The sequence below is a fragment of the Castor canadensis genome, chromosome 5 (genome assembly GCF_047511655.1).
Source record: "Castor canadensis chromosome 5, mCasCan1.hap1v2, whole genome shotgun sequence".
In the NCBI taxonomy this organism is placed as follows: Eukaryota; Metazoa; Chordata; class Mammalia; order Rodentia; family Castoridae; genus Castor; species Castor canadensis.
Window position 1 is genome coordinate 167,747,831 of NC_133390.1, and position 18,684 is coordinate 167,766,514.

An 18,684-nucleotide genomic window follows, 5' to 3' on the forward strand; every position below is an offset into this window, starting at 1 on the left:
GAAGCTAAGAGCACAGGCTTTACAGTCAGAGAGGTCTGGGCTGCAATCCTGGCTGAGCAACTTTACCTCTTTGTGCCTCAATTTCCTCATTTATAACTTGGGGGCCATTATAGCTCTTAACATGATAATAATGTTGACAGGATGGTGCTTTGCACATTTCCTTGCTGTAAATATGATACAGTTTATGATCAAAGAGGTCTCTCTTCTAAGAGCCTTAAGTTGTTAAATAGCTCCTCACACACAGCAATTTGGTAATCACAACACCATTTTCAGAATACCAAAAGAACTGGATTATGGAAGTCTTTGTGCCAGACTGGTGCTGACCCTTTCTGATCTTCCTTACTCCATGCAAATTTCTCTCCAGCTCCAGATAATGACAGCCTGGACTTTCCAGAGCCTGTGGAATGTTCAGCCACTGCCTTGCATAACCACAGAAACTGGAAATACTCAGGTCAGAGGGTCCTCCCAGATCACTTAATACAACAGTATCCCATTGTAAGATAGGCAAACTGAGGTCCACATAGTGAGTCAGCATCCACAGAGGTATTTTGAAGAATTCTGAAAATAACCCCTTCAATTTCTGTTTGCTTAATTTTTTCTCATAACCTTTTCCTTCTCTGACATCATGTACTCATTCTTTTACTTGCTTATCATCTGTTTCTCCCACCAGTCATAAGTTTCATGAGGTAGGGGCATCACCTTGTTTGTGAATGCATCCTTAGCATCTTGCCCAATATTCAATAAAAATTTGTTAGATTGGGGATGGGGAGTGTAATTCAGTGGTAGAGTGCTTGCCTAGCATGTGCAAGACCCTGCCTTTGATTTCCAGCACTGCCAAAGGAAAAAAAAGATTGCTGTACATATAACTGTATGAATGCCATTTGAATATCTTTCTTTAGAGGCTCAAACATAATAAAACATTTATTTGGCTATTTATCCAACAAACATTTGATGAACATTTTGTATGTGTGAAGACTTTTGATGAATCCATGTGAACAAGACACTGTCCTTACTTTTTTTTTTGAGACAGGGTCTCACTATGTAGCCCATGCTGTCCTGGAACTCACCATCTTCCTGCCTCTACCTCCCAGTGCTGGGATTACAAGTGTGTACCACCACACCCACCATCGTTGCTCTTAAGCAGTTCCCTGACTAGTGGACAACAGCTGCCAGCTGCAAAGGCTAAGAATCTACTTTAGGCCATGCTCGGGGCTGGGAACTTCATATGCATCTTCTCTGTCCTAGCCCAGGTCTTGCAATTGTAAGAAAGCATGCCTCACTCAGAATTCCCTAAGAAAAAGGGAAGCCAGATGTGGTGATACCTGTCTATAATCCCAGCACTGGGAATGCACAGGCAGAAGGATGGAGAGTTTGAGACCAGTCTAAGCTACACAGTAAGATTTAGGTTCAGTAAACAAAAAATAAGACAAAGCAAAGAAAGGGAGACTTAGGACTTATTAGGAAGATCCAAAGGACTAGACACTAAAACTGAAAGGAAAACATCAGGAATTGAGTTGATTCCATGGGCTGGCAGACATCTCCAGCCTTGTGTTTTGTTTTGTTTTTTTCTTGTTTGCTGATTTTTTTAAAGGCAGGGTCTCACTGTGTAGTCCAAGGTGGCCCCATCTCACAGTTTTCTGTCTGAGCCTCCTGAGTGCTGGATTACAGGTATGCACTACTGTTATCTCCAGACCTTTAAGTCAGCAAGGTTTTTATTTGATAGTCTCTTCCTTTTCTTGGATGTATGCTTCTCTCCCTTTTATTGACTTACTGAGTATCTCTTCTAGTCTGAATTTGGGGGCAGTCAGCCTTATCAATGTGGCCAATGGTGTTCACTGTTACTTGAATGAGTGAGTGTGAGCCATCCCACTTCTGTCATCACTGGTTAGCCTAGATGTTGAACATTTTCTGGTTTCTAACATACCCTGATTCATTAAAAAGAGAATGTTGGACATCATCCTCACTGTGGCCCCCTGAAGTCCTTATCTCTTATTCTATAGATAATAAAATAGGCTGAGAGAGGATAAATGACAAAACAGCTATAACAAAGCTGTCTCAGCAGACAGGAAACCTATGACTGAGAAATACGTGCTATTGCCATTTGCCACTGAGATTTAGGGGCTATTTGTCATGCAGCAAAAGCTGACTCGTACAAGATTCAAACCCAGATTTCTTTCATTCTGTCTGCCTTCTAATGCTGTCTTACTGAGCTTACAGCCCCGAGCACTAGTCTTTCCACAAAATCATTTTTGAGGTTTCCTGTTCTCAAAGGAGCAGAGAGGAAGATACTGGAAAAGAGGCTGAAAAAATATGCATCCCCGAGAGCCTCCTGCACACCAAGTATGGGTAGTAGTTGGAGAAAGACACAGCTGAAAGAAATTCCAACTATTCAAAGCATGCTATGTAGCTTTTAAAAGAAATTTTATCCAAGTTATTGCTTTTTTTTTGGTGGTACTAGAGTTTGAACTCAGGACTTCACACTTGCTAGGCAGGCTCTCTACCACTGCAGCCACTCCTTCAGCCCCTTTTGTTCTGGTTATTTTGCAGATAGGGTCTTGCTTTTTTGCCCAGGCTGGCCTGGACTATGTTCCTCCTATTTTAAGCTTTCTTCTTTCACTTTCTTCTTCTGTTGAGATGGTGTTTCACAAACTTTTTTTACCTGCCCCGGCCTGGAACTGGAATCTTCCAGATTTCAGTCTCCTAAGTAGCTAGGGTTACAGAAGTGAGCCACTGGTGCCTGGCTATTTTATTGCATTTATACTACAAACAGCCCTGGGAGCAGTCAGGGCTGCTTACAGCACAGTTGTCTGGGCTGACAAAACTTCATCAAAACCCTGATTCCTCCAGCACTTAGGACCTGGAGGCAGGAGGATTGCAGAGTTCAAGGCCAGTTAAGCTATATAGCAAGATCCTATCTCAAAAAACAAAAACGAAAATGAAGAAACAACAACAACAAAAAACTTTGATCCCTTGGTTTCTAGCCCTGGGCTCTTTCCACAACCCCCTATGGTTCTTAGTGCTTGATAGAGACTATCATCACTCACTATATGGTAGGCACAGTGCCATGTGATTCCCATGCCACAGCTCCTGGGACTGAAGTGCAGTGAGGACTCTGGGACACTTGGAACAAGTTGTTCAGCCGAGCTTTCCTTTTCCTTCTGGCTTTTCCAGTTCTTTTGAGATTGTCTTCCTTAATCCAACATCTGGTCAAAGAAGGTAGTGCACCTGTGTTCTAGATGCCACAGAAACTGGAAATGGCTCTTTGGAAACAGCAGAAGTTCTTGGTACAGCAGAAAGGTAGCAAGGTAGTGGGTTAAAGACTGGGGTGTAGCTCAAAGGTAGAGTGCTTGCCTAGCATGCAGGAAGCCCTAGGTTCCATTTTCAGTACAGGGAGGGAAACACACACACCCAGAACAAAGTGTGGCTCTGCCATTTGACTTTTGTGCATCCATGGCAATTCACCTCTCATGTCTCCCCAGTCTCTGTTTTCTCTTCCAATAAATGAGAACCACCATTTAATAACAACTGGACTGTTAGAAACATGCTGTCCCCTTTGCCTGGCGTGTTCTGGCCCTGGCTCACTCTGCTCACCTTTCCAACTCAGTGGAAGTGCTACTTCCTCATAGATGCCTTCCCCTGAGGCCAGATTGTATTCCAGCCCAAATTGTTTTACATAGCTTCCTTCATAGCATTCCCTATTACTTATATGTATATGCCACTTTTTTTTTTTCTTGGATGTCCTCTCTACTAGATTATAAACTCCCTGAGGAGGGGCCATTTCTGTTTTGCATTGTGCTATATACCCACAGCCTAGCACAGTGCTAATTACATAGCAAGCACTCAGGAAATACTTTTTCGATGTGGTGAATGAATGAATGAATGAATGAATCTGCTCCCCCTCTTTCCCCTTCTTATGTGCTCCTCCAAAACTTTCCCTCCTCATCTCCCATCTCCCAGGGGCATGGTAAATGGACAATGAACTGTAAGCTTAATATTGTTTGGCAGGGGCTGACAGCCACCATGCTTCTCTTTGTCCATTCAGCTCCTGCCACGTGGCCTGCTTGCTATCTGGTGAATACGCCAATGTCATTCTTGCCTCATGGCTTTGTACCACAGTTTTGCCTTTCTGGAATGTTCTCAGATATCCAATCACTCCATCCTTTACTTCAAAAAGGTCTCTACTTAAATTCCACCTCTTCAGACAGGTTGAAGTAATTCCTCTTTCCTCCATCCTCCCTTATTTTTCTTCATAGTACTTCTCATTATTGATGTTAAATGTTACCTTTTTGAGTGACTTGTTTGTTGTCCATTTTCTCCAGGAGGAGGTATTTATATTCATAACACCTGGACTAGTTTCTGTCATATAGTAAATGTTCAATGAATATTTATTAAATGAATGAATGATGATGAAAAGGAAGGAGAAGAAAACATTTCTTCTTAAAACAAAGTTCTAAGTTCCTCAACTTCAAGTTCAGAGTAAAGAATAATTTCTTGGTAAGAGAGTTTTTAGAACCTGATGGGATCAAGAATCAAGAAGCAAGCTAAGGGGCTGGAGGAGTGACTCGAGTGGTAGAGCACCTGCTTAACAAGTGTGAGACCCTGAGTTCAAACCCCAGTGCTGGTTAAAAAAAAAACAAAAAACAAGCTAAGAAAACTTGAAGGGTGAGACAATTATTTGAGAACATTTCACCTCTCTTCTTCCTTTCCAAGGTATCTTAGACCTTGGTAACCAATACTAAAAAAACACCTTTTTTTTTTTTTTTTTTTTTTTTGGTGGTGGTACTAGGGATTGAACTCAGGGCTTCACATTTACTAGGCAGATGCTTTACTTCTTGAGTCACTCCACCAGCCCCTTTTATGCTGATTATTTTTGAGATTGGGTCTCATTTCATGTCCAGGACATCCTGCATTATAATCCTTTTATAAGCTGGGATCACACACACACACACACACACACACACACACACACACACACACAGAGGCCACCATGCCTAGCTATTGGTTGAGATGAGGTCTCATGAACTTTTTACTCAGGTTGGCCTTGAACTGTGATCCTTCCAATCTCTGCCTCCCAAGATTATCAGCTTCAGTCACCATGCCCGGCTAGAAAAGTCTTTTATTTAAGAAAAAAAACAACCATCTACTCAGAGGTCCAGGGACTTGTGCTTGTTAGGCAAGTGCTCTACCACTGAGCTACATGTTCAGCCTATGCTTCTTAATTTTGACTATTCCTGCTGACAAGACTCACCACCCACCAGATTTGTAAGTCACTTTTTCCTCTGTAAAATGGGGGAAATTTTTATGCCTACTTTTCAGAAGCTCTTGGAACATGAAGAGGATTCTATGTAGGTGAAAGCTATATGCAAACTGCAATCATCAGTGCACTTTAATGGGAAGAGATGGTGTGTGGAGTCTGACTTGGGTTGGACTTCACTTCTACCACTCACTAGCAGTGTGACCTTGGGTGAATAGTTACCTGTCTCTGAGCCCCAGGTTCCTATTAGTAGTATATACAATTCACAGGCTTGTTTTAGAAATTAAATAAGGATAAGTGAGATAACATGAGTGTTGGCATACAGTAGGTGCTCAGCAAATGTTCCTCTTCAAACACAGGCACACACAGCACTTAAAGCAGTTTGGGTAACAAAGTGTTCTCAGTCTGAAGGAGAAGAAAACTGGCAGCCAATAAGCTCTCTTTCTAGTTTCCATTCTGAGAGAGGAACTCACTGGCCAGAGTCCAGGACTGTCACAGATGTGGAGGACAGGCAGCCAAATGCCAGCCTCCCACATGGAGTTTCCAAAAAGTGTGAGCACAGAGTTGCATAACCTGTTCCTAAGACATGGCTCTGAAGAAGGGCTTTCATAAACTATTCTCCGAAAAGAAACACGTGAGCAAGGCAATGGAGCAATTGAAAGGGAAGAAGAGGGGAGGGAGAGAAGGAGCTGGGGAATCTTGGGAGTGGGGGTGGGATTAGGAAGAGAGGGAACCACATTTATTAAGCTCCTACTATGTGCCAACCACCAAGTGCTTTCTGTCTCATTCTTAGTAAAATCTTTGTCATAAATCTGAGAGTTCAGATATTTCTACTCCCACATTCCAAGGAAAGAAGTAATATCATAATAATTGATATCACTAATGTTTACACAGCACCAACTACTTATCAGGCAATGAGCCAAGCACACATTTGATCCTCAGGGTAGTCCATAATATGGGTGCTGGTCTGATCCTCGTTTTGTAGAAGAGAAAACCAACAAGACTGAGGGAGGTGAAACAACTTCTCCAAGGTGACCCAGCAAGGTAGTAGTAGAACCAGGATTTGAATCTGAGCAGGGCTCCAAAGCCCATGGAACTGTTTTCTCAAGGTATTTATGGGGGCAGATCAGAAAGTGACCCAGTAGGAGCTGTCCTTACATGCTCACTGTGGGGCCCCAGTGTGGTGATGACGTAAGTGACCAGAGGCAGTCACCTCCCTTCCACCCAGAGGACAGTTTGTCCCAACTGTGGCTGCTTGTCACTCTGTCTCTGACCTAAAGTTTAAGCCTCATTCATAAGTTTATAACCACAGAATTGGCAGTGTGGGAAGGGTGCTTGGAGACCAGCTATTCTAGTCCAACCCACTCATAATGCAGATGGAAGCAAAACAAAACAAAACCCTGAAGGCCAATGTGAGCCATGGACACACCAAGGTCACGGGGAAAATTTCATTTCCGTTAGACAAAGAAGCTAGTTGGGGTCAACTACAGAGCATCTTGTTCTATAGTTACCAAATGTGGCTGTACCTCTGATTAACCTGGACAACTCTTCTTTGCTTGTTTTGTGGTTCTAGGGATTGAATCCAGGGTCTCACTTGTACATGCCAGGTAAACAGCCCTACCATTTGAGTCACATTCCTAGTCTTTTCTTTTTGGTTTTGTGAGATGAGGTCTCTTTATGAAGCCGAGGTTGGCCTGGGAACTTGTGATCCTCCTGCCTCAGAGGCCTCTGGAATGCTGGGTTACAGGCAGGTGCTATCACATCCTTAGCTTTAAACACACAGTTTTTGCTAGAGATGTAGGAGAGGGCCCTAGGACTGATTTTCGACACTACAATGTGTGTGTGTGTGTGTGTGTGTGTGTGCGCACAGGGTGTAGAGTTCTACCCTTGCTTTTGAAGATTTAGACTTCAGTTTGCAACAAGGCTTAGGAATCTGAATATGGAATATGTTCCTCGGGTAATTCAGATGGCACAGGGCCATGGATTGTATTTGGAAGCTGGAATCCAGTGTCCTGTTTCATTTTGTAGTTTGAGCTATTAAGACTTAAAAAGGGACTTACCCAAGGAGACATAGCAAGTCTGCTCAGACTGTGTGGTCTGAACCAGGCTACCTGGTTTCACAAATAGCCCAAGGAGGGTGGCCAAACCCTGGTTTATCACAGCTTTTGGTTTGCTTGTACTCAAATTAAGACACAGGATGGTGCCCATTTCTGAGGTTTGGCAAAGTGCGAGTTCAAAAGCTCAACTTCCAAAGGAAAAAGGAAACGGCAGGAAGTGAGCTGGCCAGACAGTGGGGTTTTCCCAGAGGTAGGCTCTAAGCTCAGGGGATAGGATGACGTCAGATATGAGCCATCCATGCAATCCTAACTAGGACAAGCTCTAGGCTACCTGTGTTTTTCACTTCAAAAGAATGGCTAGGAAGAGCCTTGCCTGTGGGGGATGAAATGGGGTGGAATGGGTCCAGCTGTGACGTGAAGGGGCAGAGTCCAGCACCTGGAAGGAAGACAGAGCTGCCTGTGGGAACTAAGTCAAACCTCCCCAGAACTTTTCCTAAACCTTTTCTCTCACCTCTCTTGGATTCCCTTCCCCCAGTGCTACCTGAGTGAAGGAATTAACTGATCTTTTCGACTTCCTATCCACTACACCACTTAAAAATTTCACTATCTCCTACCTTCCTTTCTTCTTTTTCTGGGATGAATTTGGTGTGTGTAGTCAGCTGTCCTGTGTTTGAGTCCAGCACCACTTTCCTCATCTATAAAATGGGGGAACAGTATCTATCTTCTTGGATTGTGGGGACCAAATGAGAGCAGGTAGACGTTTGATAAACAGGATGGTTCTCACAAACACTGGATCATGTGAGCTATCAGAGGATTGGAAGAATTTGATTATGTATTTATTGCACTGAATTGAGATGCCTAAAAGAATGGTTGAGCTGGAAAGCACCTTGGAAATCTTTGGATCTTAATAACTCCAAGTCCAAGTGATTGTTTACAGTGTTTCCAAATGGCTATGTACTTGCTCTTGATAAAGCCTAGAATAAAGTCTAGTTTCTTTATTTTTGTCTGGAATCATATCAAGTCAAGGTGATAACATAGCTATCACGTGCTGTCCAGAAATTCTCATTGGCAGTTAAATGGATCTTTGATAAAATTTTTCATGGGAAAATAATTAGTAGAGTGTAGATTAAACGTTCTAAAATGTTAATGTTGTCCGACTCCTCATTTCATAAACAGGGAAGCTGAGGTTTAAAGAAGGAAGTGATTTGCTAGACATCCAGTCAGTAAAGGGTGGAACTGACTCTAAAACTCAACTTCTTTTCCTAGAAGCAGCTACTTCCCTTCTTCCTCCTCAGAGAGGGTGAACCTAGCTAGCATCAATGAAGTTGGGGAGTTGTTCTTCTGGGACAGGAATAAAGTGAGTCATTAATTTGCTGTTGTCCTTTTTCTGTTCTTGACTCATTCAGCAAATATTTACTTACTGTCTACTATTCAGACTCAGAAAAGGCAGAGCTAAAATAGTCATGGCGGCAGGCAAGGATCACGATTTTGACCCCAGATATGACTTTGGAACTTGTCGGTTTTTTCCTGCTGGGTATTCACATAAAAATACCCACTACTCTGCTATCTAATGTTACCAAGTCTGCGAGCAGGCACTGTCTCATATATGTCCTAACATGCGTAGTAACCAGTAGAGGCAAAATAAACGTTGTAGTATTTAGACGCAACTGAATTCAAACCCTAATATTGCCACTAACTCCACCTGATACAATGGTGCTTACCTTCTCTGGCCTCTAGTTTAACGGGAACTGTGGCAAAAAATGTAGAAGGGCTGGCAAGTTCAAGTTATCCTAGACTCTAGGGGAGGAAGACATTGGGAATGCAAACTGAAAATAATCAACATTTACACCTTTACAAATGTATTTCCCTCTCCCAGCTGCTCTTCTTTTTTTCGAAATGCTCCCTCTAGAGGGCACGCAAGCTCTACGGCTTTGCTGCCTCACTTCGGCTCGCCTTCGCCGTTGATTCTGCGCATGTGCGGAGCTCGTTTTCCTGTGACCCTTACCCTCTAGGAGGCGCTGCTACTGGTTGAACCTACTACGCCTGCGCAGTATCAGCCCCGCCCCCTCCGCCGCCGTCCCGGAAACGCTTCCTTCCCACGCAGCCGCAGTCGCCTCTCGCTCGCTGGAGCTATGCCTCTCTAGCACGGTGAGGGGGGAGGAGGGGGCTCTCCTCCATGGTCCTATCTGTCAGCGCTGCTTCGGGAGCGCTCGGGTGAGGCCCGGCCAGGCTCAGACGCTTGGATCCTCGAGCCGGTAGCCGGTGAGTGAACCCCTGAGGAGCTTGTGTTTGGCGGGGGCCGAACGGCCGGAATGGGCAGAATTTTCGCTCACTCTGGGAATGGATCTGTCCGCCCCGCCTTCGCCCACCTCCCGAATTGGGCTCGCCCCTTGATCCCGGTCCCTCCTCCTCCCAGGCGGGACGGCGTTGCTAAGGTGACGGCTGCGGGGCTGAGGTTTGGCATGTGTCCCCGCAGGTGGCGGGGCTGCCTGGGGCCCATGGCACGGCGGTAACTGACTGAGGCACGGGCGGTGGCCAGGCCCCGGGGCCGGCATGGCGGGCCAGTTCCGCAGTTACGTGTGGGACCCGTTGCTGATCCTGTCGCAGATCGTGCTCATGCAGACCGTCTATTATGGCTCTCTGGGCCTTTGGCTGGCGCTGGTGGACGCGCTAGTGCGAAGCAGTCCCTCGCTGGACCAGATGTTCGACGCCGAGGTAGGGTCCGGCTGGCACGGGTGTGGGGTCTCGGCCTCATTCATTAGGATTTGTGGTCTGACGCTCTGGCTCTGCGTTCTTGCTTTGTGACCCTGGGGAAGGGGTTTCTCCTTTCTTAAGCCTCAGCTGCCCCGTCCATAGAACAGAATGGCTCAGAAGAGAAAGGCAGATGAGTGCAGCGGAAAAGATGGACCTTTCTTTTCCTTGTCATAAATGGGTCTGTGTCCTAGGAAAACCAGATATGGCTCCCTGGGAAAGTGACTTCACTTCTCCGAGCCCAGATTCTCAGGAGCCACATTGGAGAGAGGAGTGGGTAAAACGACATTCATGGGGGTACAATGGAAACTGCCTGGACTTTGGGATCAGACGGACCTCTAAGTTCCACTTGTAATCGCTGTGTGACTGGGGCTGGTGGAGTGTCTCAGGTGGTAGAACGCCTGCCTAGCGTGAGGCCCTGAGTTCAAATCCCAGTGCCAAAAAAAATTATCAACTTCCATAGGCTCGTGGCTCAGGAGGCAGAGATCAGGAGGATCGTGGTTTGAAGCCAGCCTGGGCTGGGCTTGCAAAAAAAATCCATCATAAAAAAGGACTGGTGGAGTGGCTCAAGGTGTAGGCCCTGAGTTCAAGCCCCAGTACCACAAAAAAAAAAAAAAATTGCTGTGTGACTTGGGACAAATGTTACCTTTCCTGTCCGCAAAATGAGACTGGTGTTAAGAGAAATTGAGAATTGTGGTGCAGAGCCTGTTCTTAAGAGTTCGATCTAGCCCTAAACATACAGCTGGGTGAACTTGGGCAAGTTGCTTCACATTTCCAAGCCTTTTCCTGTTCTTGAGAGTGGGCAGAATAATGCTGCCATGTCACCCTCAGTAAAATGTTACCAGGCCCGGAGGGGCCTAGGAATACGAAAGTGCTTTATAAACTGTAATGGAGGCCTAATAGGTTATTACATCTGAGCGCCAGCTGTGGTGTATGGTAATGAGCATAGTGCTTGGAGCTAGGAGACCTAGGATGAAGTCCTCTCACCTGCTGCTTATGGTTTGCATAGCCTTTGGGCAAGTTATTATCCAAAATAAAGCCTTTGCAAGAATTTTCTAAGGATAATATGAGATTATGGATATCAAAGACCTTTGTAAGTTTAAAATGTGGTACAGATGTTTGGTATTGTGTCACGAGTAGTAAGGATTGCACATCCACCAGGTGCAAGAGTAGTAGCTTCTTAGGAGCCTTGGTCCTCCTAGGAAGGATATGTGGAAACCTGAGGCTTTGTTGAAGAGAGATTGAATGTTCTCAGCCTGAGTTCTAGGCCAGAGGTCAGCAAATCTGTTTTGAAAGGATGAGGTAGTAAAGATTTTAGGTCACAGTTACTCAGCTGTGTCATTGTAGTGCAAAAGCAGACACATACAATATGCAAGTGAATAGTCATGAGCTGTATTTCAATAAAACTTTATTTATAAAAGCAGGTGCCTAATATGTGAAACTAGTTTGATGAAACCTGTTCTAGACCTCACTCTTGCTGTTTACTATTATGTCACTTAGGGTAACTATCTTCTTTGAACTTTTATGTCTGCCTTTGTAAAGTGAGAATAATAATCCCTTCTATACCTTGAGTATCAAATGAGATACAATAATGAATGTGTATAAAAGTACCTTATTGGAAGTAGGCTGCCAAACAGATGAAGACAGTATTGTCTTCTGTGCTCTGGGAAGAATGCTTGTATTTTAGGAGGCCTGCTGGGATTCTGGAGCCTGGGGCTCTGCCAAGTCACTTCTGCAGCATATTTTCATTTGTGATTCCCCCTCAGATCCTGGGCTTTTCCACCCCTCCAGGCCGGCTCTCCATGATGTCCTTCATCCTCAACGCTCTCACCTGGTGAGTATCACCAGTTTTGCTATCCAGCTTTTGGGGTCTTAGCACTGGGACTAACTTCCTAAATTTGGACATGAGACAGGCCAGCACTTGTTCCTGGGAGTGATAAAATGGGTGACAAAGGCCAGTGATGGGACTGGCTCTGTCTTGGGACTCCTTCCATTGCTGTTTTGACTTACGTGCAATGCTCTTCTGTCACTAAGTGTGTGCTGCCTACCTGACAACTTCTACCTCAGATCACTTCCCTTAAGTGACATTAGGTAAGGAGTGAATTAGACTGGGAGTCAGGAGAACTGGCTTCTATTCTTGGTTCCTGTGCCATTGACTGTGTTACTTCCGTCTTCTTTGGGCCTCAGGTTCTTTATCTGTACACAGGGATTAGACTACGTAATGTCTAAGGTTACTCATGACCATTGCCTGTCTCTTGAGAAGCAGTTTAGCATAGTGATCAAGATCTAAAGTTTGAAGGCAGACTGTCTTCTTTGAATCTTAGTTTCACTACTAGTCTAATGACTTAGGACAAGTTAATCTAAGTCCCAGTTTGTGCATCATTAAAGTGGGGCTGATAATATTACCCACCTCATAGTTAGAAGGATGAAATGAGTTCATTCGCAGGAAGGACAGAACAGTACCTTGTACATTATTATTCTTGACCTTCTGCCGAAGTTGAAAATCGGTGGGCTGATTTTGACCTAACTTTGTCTCCCTGGTATATCATTTGACTTATATAGACATCAGACCACACATGGTGTTTAAAACATTTTTTTTTCACTTAGTTGAAAGTCAGTATATTTTATAGAAGTCAGATTTCTGGCTTCTCTTTAATAATGGGAAGATCAGTTAATTCCAGGCTGCCCTTTCAGCATGATAAGATGTGCCTAGATGCAAATAGCTCTTGTTCCTACTTTACTTTCGGAAGCCCCACCAATCCCCAGCATTTCCCTGAGTGTCAATTGTCATTTATCATCAAGCTCATACTTTTTATTTTCTACTCAGCCTGATCCACTCTTGATTACCTTTCAGGTTTCTCTAGGCATCTAGTACTATCCCTTGCTTCACACTTACCTTGCTTGCGTCTGACCACTATGCTATCATCCTAGCTCTTCCCAACCCCAAATAACCTAATGTAAGGCCAGGACAACCCAGTGACAATTCGCTGCTGTCCTCTCCCCACAGTGCCCTGGGCTTGCTGTACTTCATCCGGCGAGGGAAGCAGTGCCTGGATTTCACTGTCACTGTCCATTTCTTTCACCTCCTGGGCTGCTGGTTCTACAGCTCCCGTTTCCCTTCGGCGCTGACCTGGTGGCTGGTCCAAGCCGTGTGCATTGCACTCATGGCCGTCATCGGGGAGTACCTGTGCATGCGGACGGAACTCAAGGAGATTCCCCTCAACTCAGCCCCTAAATCTAATGTCTAGAATCGGGCCTTTTGGACTCTCTACTGGCACTTGGGGCTCCCAACACCTTGGGCTGCTCAGACCCTCCACGTGAGGTCTAGCCCAGGTCTGAGAGGAACCCTGGAAATGTGAAGTCTCTGTTGATGGAGAGCTAGCGAGGCCCCGCCAAGAAGGCAAGTAGCAGGATTACAGCTGCAAGAATAGCCTCTATCTGCCGAAACCTTGGTATCTGGGAGGTCAGAAAGGGGGACCTCTTTGAGGGTAATAACAGATTTGGAACCATGTTACCCTTGAGCCATCATATCTATCACCAGCGTGTTTAAAAAAAAAAAATCAAGGATAGCTGATTGGAGCAAACCACTCTTATAGTCATGTCTTACCTCCCTGGGACAGCTTTTACTTTTGCCATGTTGCCAAACTACAGTGATTCTGTTTGGAGAAACACTTGCTTTCCAGGTCCACAGCCACAGAAAGAGACATAGGTGCAAAGTACTAGGCTGCTGTCAGGGAGAGGATGGCAGACAGAGGCATCAAGCACAAAGAAAACACATAATCTGTACTGTTGCAATGCGTGTGTATACCCAAGAACCCATGGCTAACTTCGAGTTCCCTCTACCAGGTCCCTACCCTGCTGCCATCTCTCAACAAAGCAGGCCATAGGGTCCAGAGAAGACTCTCAGCGTCACTTTCAGTCTCACCTTCATAATAAAGTGAGCAATGGTGCCCTGGCTCCCACTGGACCTCAGTTCTGGCAGGATTTTCTTCTTCCTATCTTATTTGAAATTCTACAGTAGGAAGAGTATGATGGGTGCACAAAAATAAAAAGCCCGGCTTTCCATCCCAGGCTGTGTTGATAGTGCTGATGAGGGTAGGAATTTGCTGCTAAGATTATCCTTAGTGGTGGAGTTTCCTCTGTAAGGGCCTTGCAGCTGTCCTTCCTATGTACATAAATCCAGTATTTTCTGGAGTTCTGACTATACTTACTCTGTAATGCCATGGCTGGGACTGAAAGAGATCATCACAGCCAGGCAAGAATTATTAGGCCACCTTCTTTTCTGGGTCCCAGAATTATTCCTCCATTTGGTTAAAACAGTAAATTTTGGGCTGGGTCTGGGTGGTATATACTGAGGCAGGAGAATCACATGTTCAAGCCCAACCTGGGCTGCACACAGAAACCCTGTCTCAAAAAGGAAAAAAAAAGTCAGGGGGTGGGGTGGGGGGGATAAGAAAAGAAAAACCAAGAGCAGGGAACTCCTGTGACCCCTTCCACCTGCACCACTTCTAAACTCAGCTGCTGCTAAAGCACCTAACACCCTCGCCCCCCCACTTGCTGGTGATTTCTAAACAGGTGCAATGGAGCACACTAGTTAGCCCTACTTCTGCATTGAAACCATCTGTGTTCCTCTTTGGTTTCTCTGAGGCTTGCCAAAGACAGCTGCTAGTTTTCAGCTTTTAGTGTCAGGGTTTACAAAGATGAGTTTTGTCATTGCCCCACAGAGATTTTCTAGCCTCCTGGCTCTCAGCCCTGCAGATTAGGGAATTGAGGCTGACAGGACGAAGGGCTAAGAGTGAACGTGCCTGGGCAGAGGTTGGGAAGGTGCTAGAGTGAGGCACCTCGGTAACTCAGTGCTGTGGCCAACCTGGAAAAAAGCAGCTTGTTAATGGGACATGATAATCCTGGCTGCAGGATTCCTAGACAGGAGGTAAGGATAGCTGGGTTGGTGGATTTCCCTCCGGACACCACAAACTGCAGACGTGTAACTATTTTGAAGAGCTTTGTGTGACTACTGTCCCTGTTGATGAACTGTGGTTGCTGTTGCTCTAGCTCTAGTTGGAACAGCTCTTTATGATTTCCTTGTGTCAGCGCTTATGCCATTTTTTTTTTCTGCCCCTTGAGTGTTAATTTGATTTTGGAAATTGCCAAAAGTCAAATGAACCAAGGTTTTGTTTTTTTGGGGGGGGTGCAGGTACTGGTATTTGAACTCAGGGCCTACACCTTGAGCCACTCCACCAGCCCTATTTTTGTGATGGTTTTTTTGGTTTTTTTTGAGATAGGGTTGTGCAAACTATTTTCCTGGGTTGGCTTTGAATGGCGATCTTTCTGATCTCTGCCTCCTGAGTAGCTAGGATTACAGGCATGATCCACCGGCACCCAGCTAAGCTTTCAATAATATAGTGACCAAGCTGAGGGACAGTTGCCAAAAATATGTTACCTTCACAAGATTTTTATTTTTGAATAATAAGAACAGTTTCTAGAGGTGCGTCCCAAAGAGGACTGTGCAATGGCAGTGACATACTTGCCATTTTAATAATAAATAACATCTATTGAGTGCTTAAAAGGAGTCTATCAGAGCTAAGGGCTTCATGTCTCCTTTCTCACTTAATCTTCACAACAACCCTCTGATGTAGGAAATACTATCAATATGTTACAGACGGGAAAACTAAGGAACTTAAGGCTACTTGTTAGGAGCTGGCAGTGCCAGAATTTGGGCTCTGGTAGTGACAAGTTTATTCTGCGAGGTGGGTAGTTAGGGATGTATTAGTTTGGATTGATTAAACAGTCTATCACTTTCCAATCATGCCTCTGATCCCACTGTATTGTTTTAAATACTAAGGGTCTAAGGTTTTAAATACTGAGGTGAATAGCGCTTTATAAACATTACTAGCTGTTCAAGAAAAACAAATAGTATTCTAAATATGACCAGAGATTTGCAAATGATTGCAAGAATGTAGGCAATGATTTTATTTCCAAAATATAACAGGTAGTATCTAGATCGAAAGCTACCTCCAGCTGGGTGCCAGTGGCTCCCGCCTATAATCCTAGCTACTCAGGAGGCAGAGACCAGGAGGATCGTGGTTTGAAGCCAGCCTGGGCAAATAGTTCACGAGACCCTATCTCGAAAACCCATCACAAAAAATAGGGCTGGTGGAGTGGATCAAGGTGAAGGCCCTGAGTCCAAACCCCAGTCCACCACTGAGTTGACATGCCACTTTACTTTCTAGGGGCCTGATGTCTGGACCTCCTTTTACACATGTACCCCATGGGCCAGTCAGAAAGAAAAGTAGAAACTATTGCATAATTGGTGCTCAAAATAGTTTATAACCCTGCAGGATGATGGGAAAAAAGAAAAAGGGATATTGTCCAAATCAGCCTAATGGGAGCCTGATGGTAGCTGGTAGACGTGGCGGGGAGGGGATGGTGAGGTTTGGTGGGAAACTCCAGGTTTCTCCAAGTCCTGGGGGGTAGACAGTTCCTGGGAGTACTCTAGGCTCTCCTAGAGGCTGAGTTTCTTGGACTCCTTCCTCTAACTCCCAGGTAAGGGTAGCTTCTTTCTGTCCCAGAGGGCAGTCTATGCACAGATGTGAAACACCACCCTGTACTTACAGCCCAGAGACCACTGTGCCTCTGGGGACCCAGGGCAGGGGCCATAGAGATGGATTCAAGGTATAGGATGCCTGGGAAGTTAAAAGCCACAGTCTTGCTTGAGGTTTTCTGTAGGAAAGTGGTAGGGGGTAAAGGGAGCTAAGCTCTGTCCTGCCTCAACCTGTGTAAGTCAGGGAATTAAAGTGCCCAGTGCTGGGAGGCTTTAAAGAGCTGCAGGGGAGGACAGGGTTAAGCCCTAGAATCCCCACAACTACCTGTGAGACCTTGAGTAAACTACTTAATCTCACCCTACCTCTTCCTCACTTATAAAATGAGGGTAATTTACAGTCCTCCCTTTATATCTACGGGAGATTAGTTTAGGATACCTGAGGATACAGAATTCCACAATGTTCAAGTCCCTTATATAAAATGGCATAGTAAAAACATTAAAAAGGTAATAAAATTGTGTAGTATTTGCATATAACCTATAATGTTCTCATATACTTCAAATGTTATCTAGAGCACTTATAGTATCTAATAAAACAAAGTAAATAATTGTTATACTACATTGTTTAGGGAATAATGACAAAAAGAAAAGCCCATACATGTTTAATATGGGTGAAATTTTCCTTCAAATATTTTCCATCAGCAGTTGGTTGAATCCAAGGGTGCAGAACTCAAGGGTGAGGAGGACAGACTACTTACTTCCTTGGGTTCTTGTGAGGATTTAATGAGATAGCATGCATAAAGCATCACAGTGCATGGCACATAGGAAGTGATCCATAATTCTGTCAATAGTTATTAGGCAGCCACCCGCTTCCCCACTTTACCAAAGAGGAGAGAGTGTTCTTCTGAGCCTATGTATTTTCTGATTACATAAGGGATATGCTTGCCTGAGTTACAGGTAATGACACCAACTATTGAGTTCCTGTCTGCCATGCCCCACAAATGTATATTTTTATGCATTTATGTATATTTATATATGGTTGATACACAGTCTCACTTAATTCAATGTGAGAGGAATCATTCACTATCCCCTTCTCTCCACCCCCCACCATGCCCTGTTAATGAAGAACTTTCCCCCACATCGTACAGATGATAAAAAGCTAGGCCTATCTGCCTCAAAAGCCATATTTTCAAATTTCATTTGTTTTGAGTAGTTCCTGATCCAGACAATTGGGACAGTCTCAGGAATGAAGACACAATTTTTGCAGAAGAATGCAAATGTGAACAGAGCAGCTGAGGTTTTGTTTGTTTTTGCTGAAAAACAGGCAGCCAGTTCCTAAAAGCAGGCAGGTTAGGTAGCTATGGGAAAACACAGCAAGGACTTGCCTCAGGCCTTTATTATGGCAGGACTAGGAAGGAGATTTGGGGAAAGGCTAACATTTGTTTAACACCCCACAAACTGGCTTCACCTACCTAAGCCTGATTGGATTCAAGCCCTCTGAAATGGATTTTAGTGTCCCTATTTTAAAAACGGATGAAACAGACACAAAGAGGACCTGTGACCTTGTTCAAAGCCACTCAGTATAAAGCTGTGATTCAAACAGTTTAGTTTTCCTCCAGTTAACTGTTAGCCATTTCTGGGATGGCCTCCTCCACTGAACCCAGAAGTTAAAAGGAAGGTGGGTAGTGGAGAGATTCCAGTTGTGGGATTATGGGAGGCAGGCGGATATAAGGCTGGAAGAGTGTACTGCAGCCTTTGCTCCCCTGGTCATGCTGGGCCTCAGCCTGAGCACATAGGCCTCCCCTATACTGGGTGGCATTCCTGTGGGCCAAACTCTGCCATCTGGCCAAAGTGCAAGTTGCCGATCTTGCCCAGGTCCACCCGTTTTGGGCCTACACTTGTAGCCTTCCCTGGACATGCTGCCAGAAAGGCTGGCGCAGGTGGGGGCTTCAAAAGTTTTGTTTCGTTTTTGGTTGAGCACACGCTGCTATCCACCCCGATGGTGCACTCAAGACAAGTTCACGCACAGGTTGATGGAACAGAAGGAACTTGGAAAGGAAGACTGAGGAATGGTTGTTTTCCAG

The 18,684-nt window shown here is 44.8% G+C and overlaps 1 protein-coding gene across 2 annotated transcripts in view; it reads left to right on the forward strand.

Annotated features, from left to right (window-relative positions):
* Positions 1-9,387: 9,387 nt before the first annotated feature.
* The window catches only part of Sys1 (SYS1 golgi trafficking protein), a 38,233-nt gene continuing 28,936 nt past the window's right edge, over positions 9,388-18,684 (forward strand). Inside the window, exons 1-4 of one of the 2 annotated variants that reach the window (XM_020168086.2) lie at positions 9,388-9,573; positions 9,788-10,026; positions 11,829-11,896; positions 13,070-14,029. In XM_020168086.2, coding sequence (XP_020023675.1) covers positions 9,865-10,026; positions 11,829-11,896; positions 13,070-13,310 — 471 coding nt within the window. In that variant the 5' untranslated portion in view covers positions 9,388-9,573; positions 9,788-9,864 and the 3' untranslated portion in view covers positions 13,311-14,029. Of the gene's footprint in view, positions 9,574-9,787; positions 10,027-11,828; positions 11,897-13,069; positions 14,030-18,684 lie in introns of those variants that run through there. The other variant, XM_074074854.1, reaches the window with a different exon arrangement.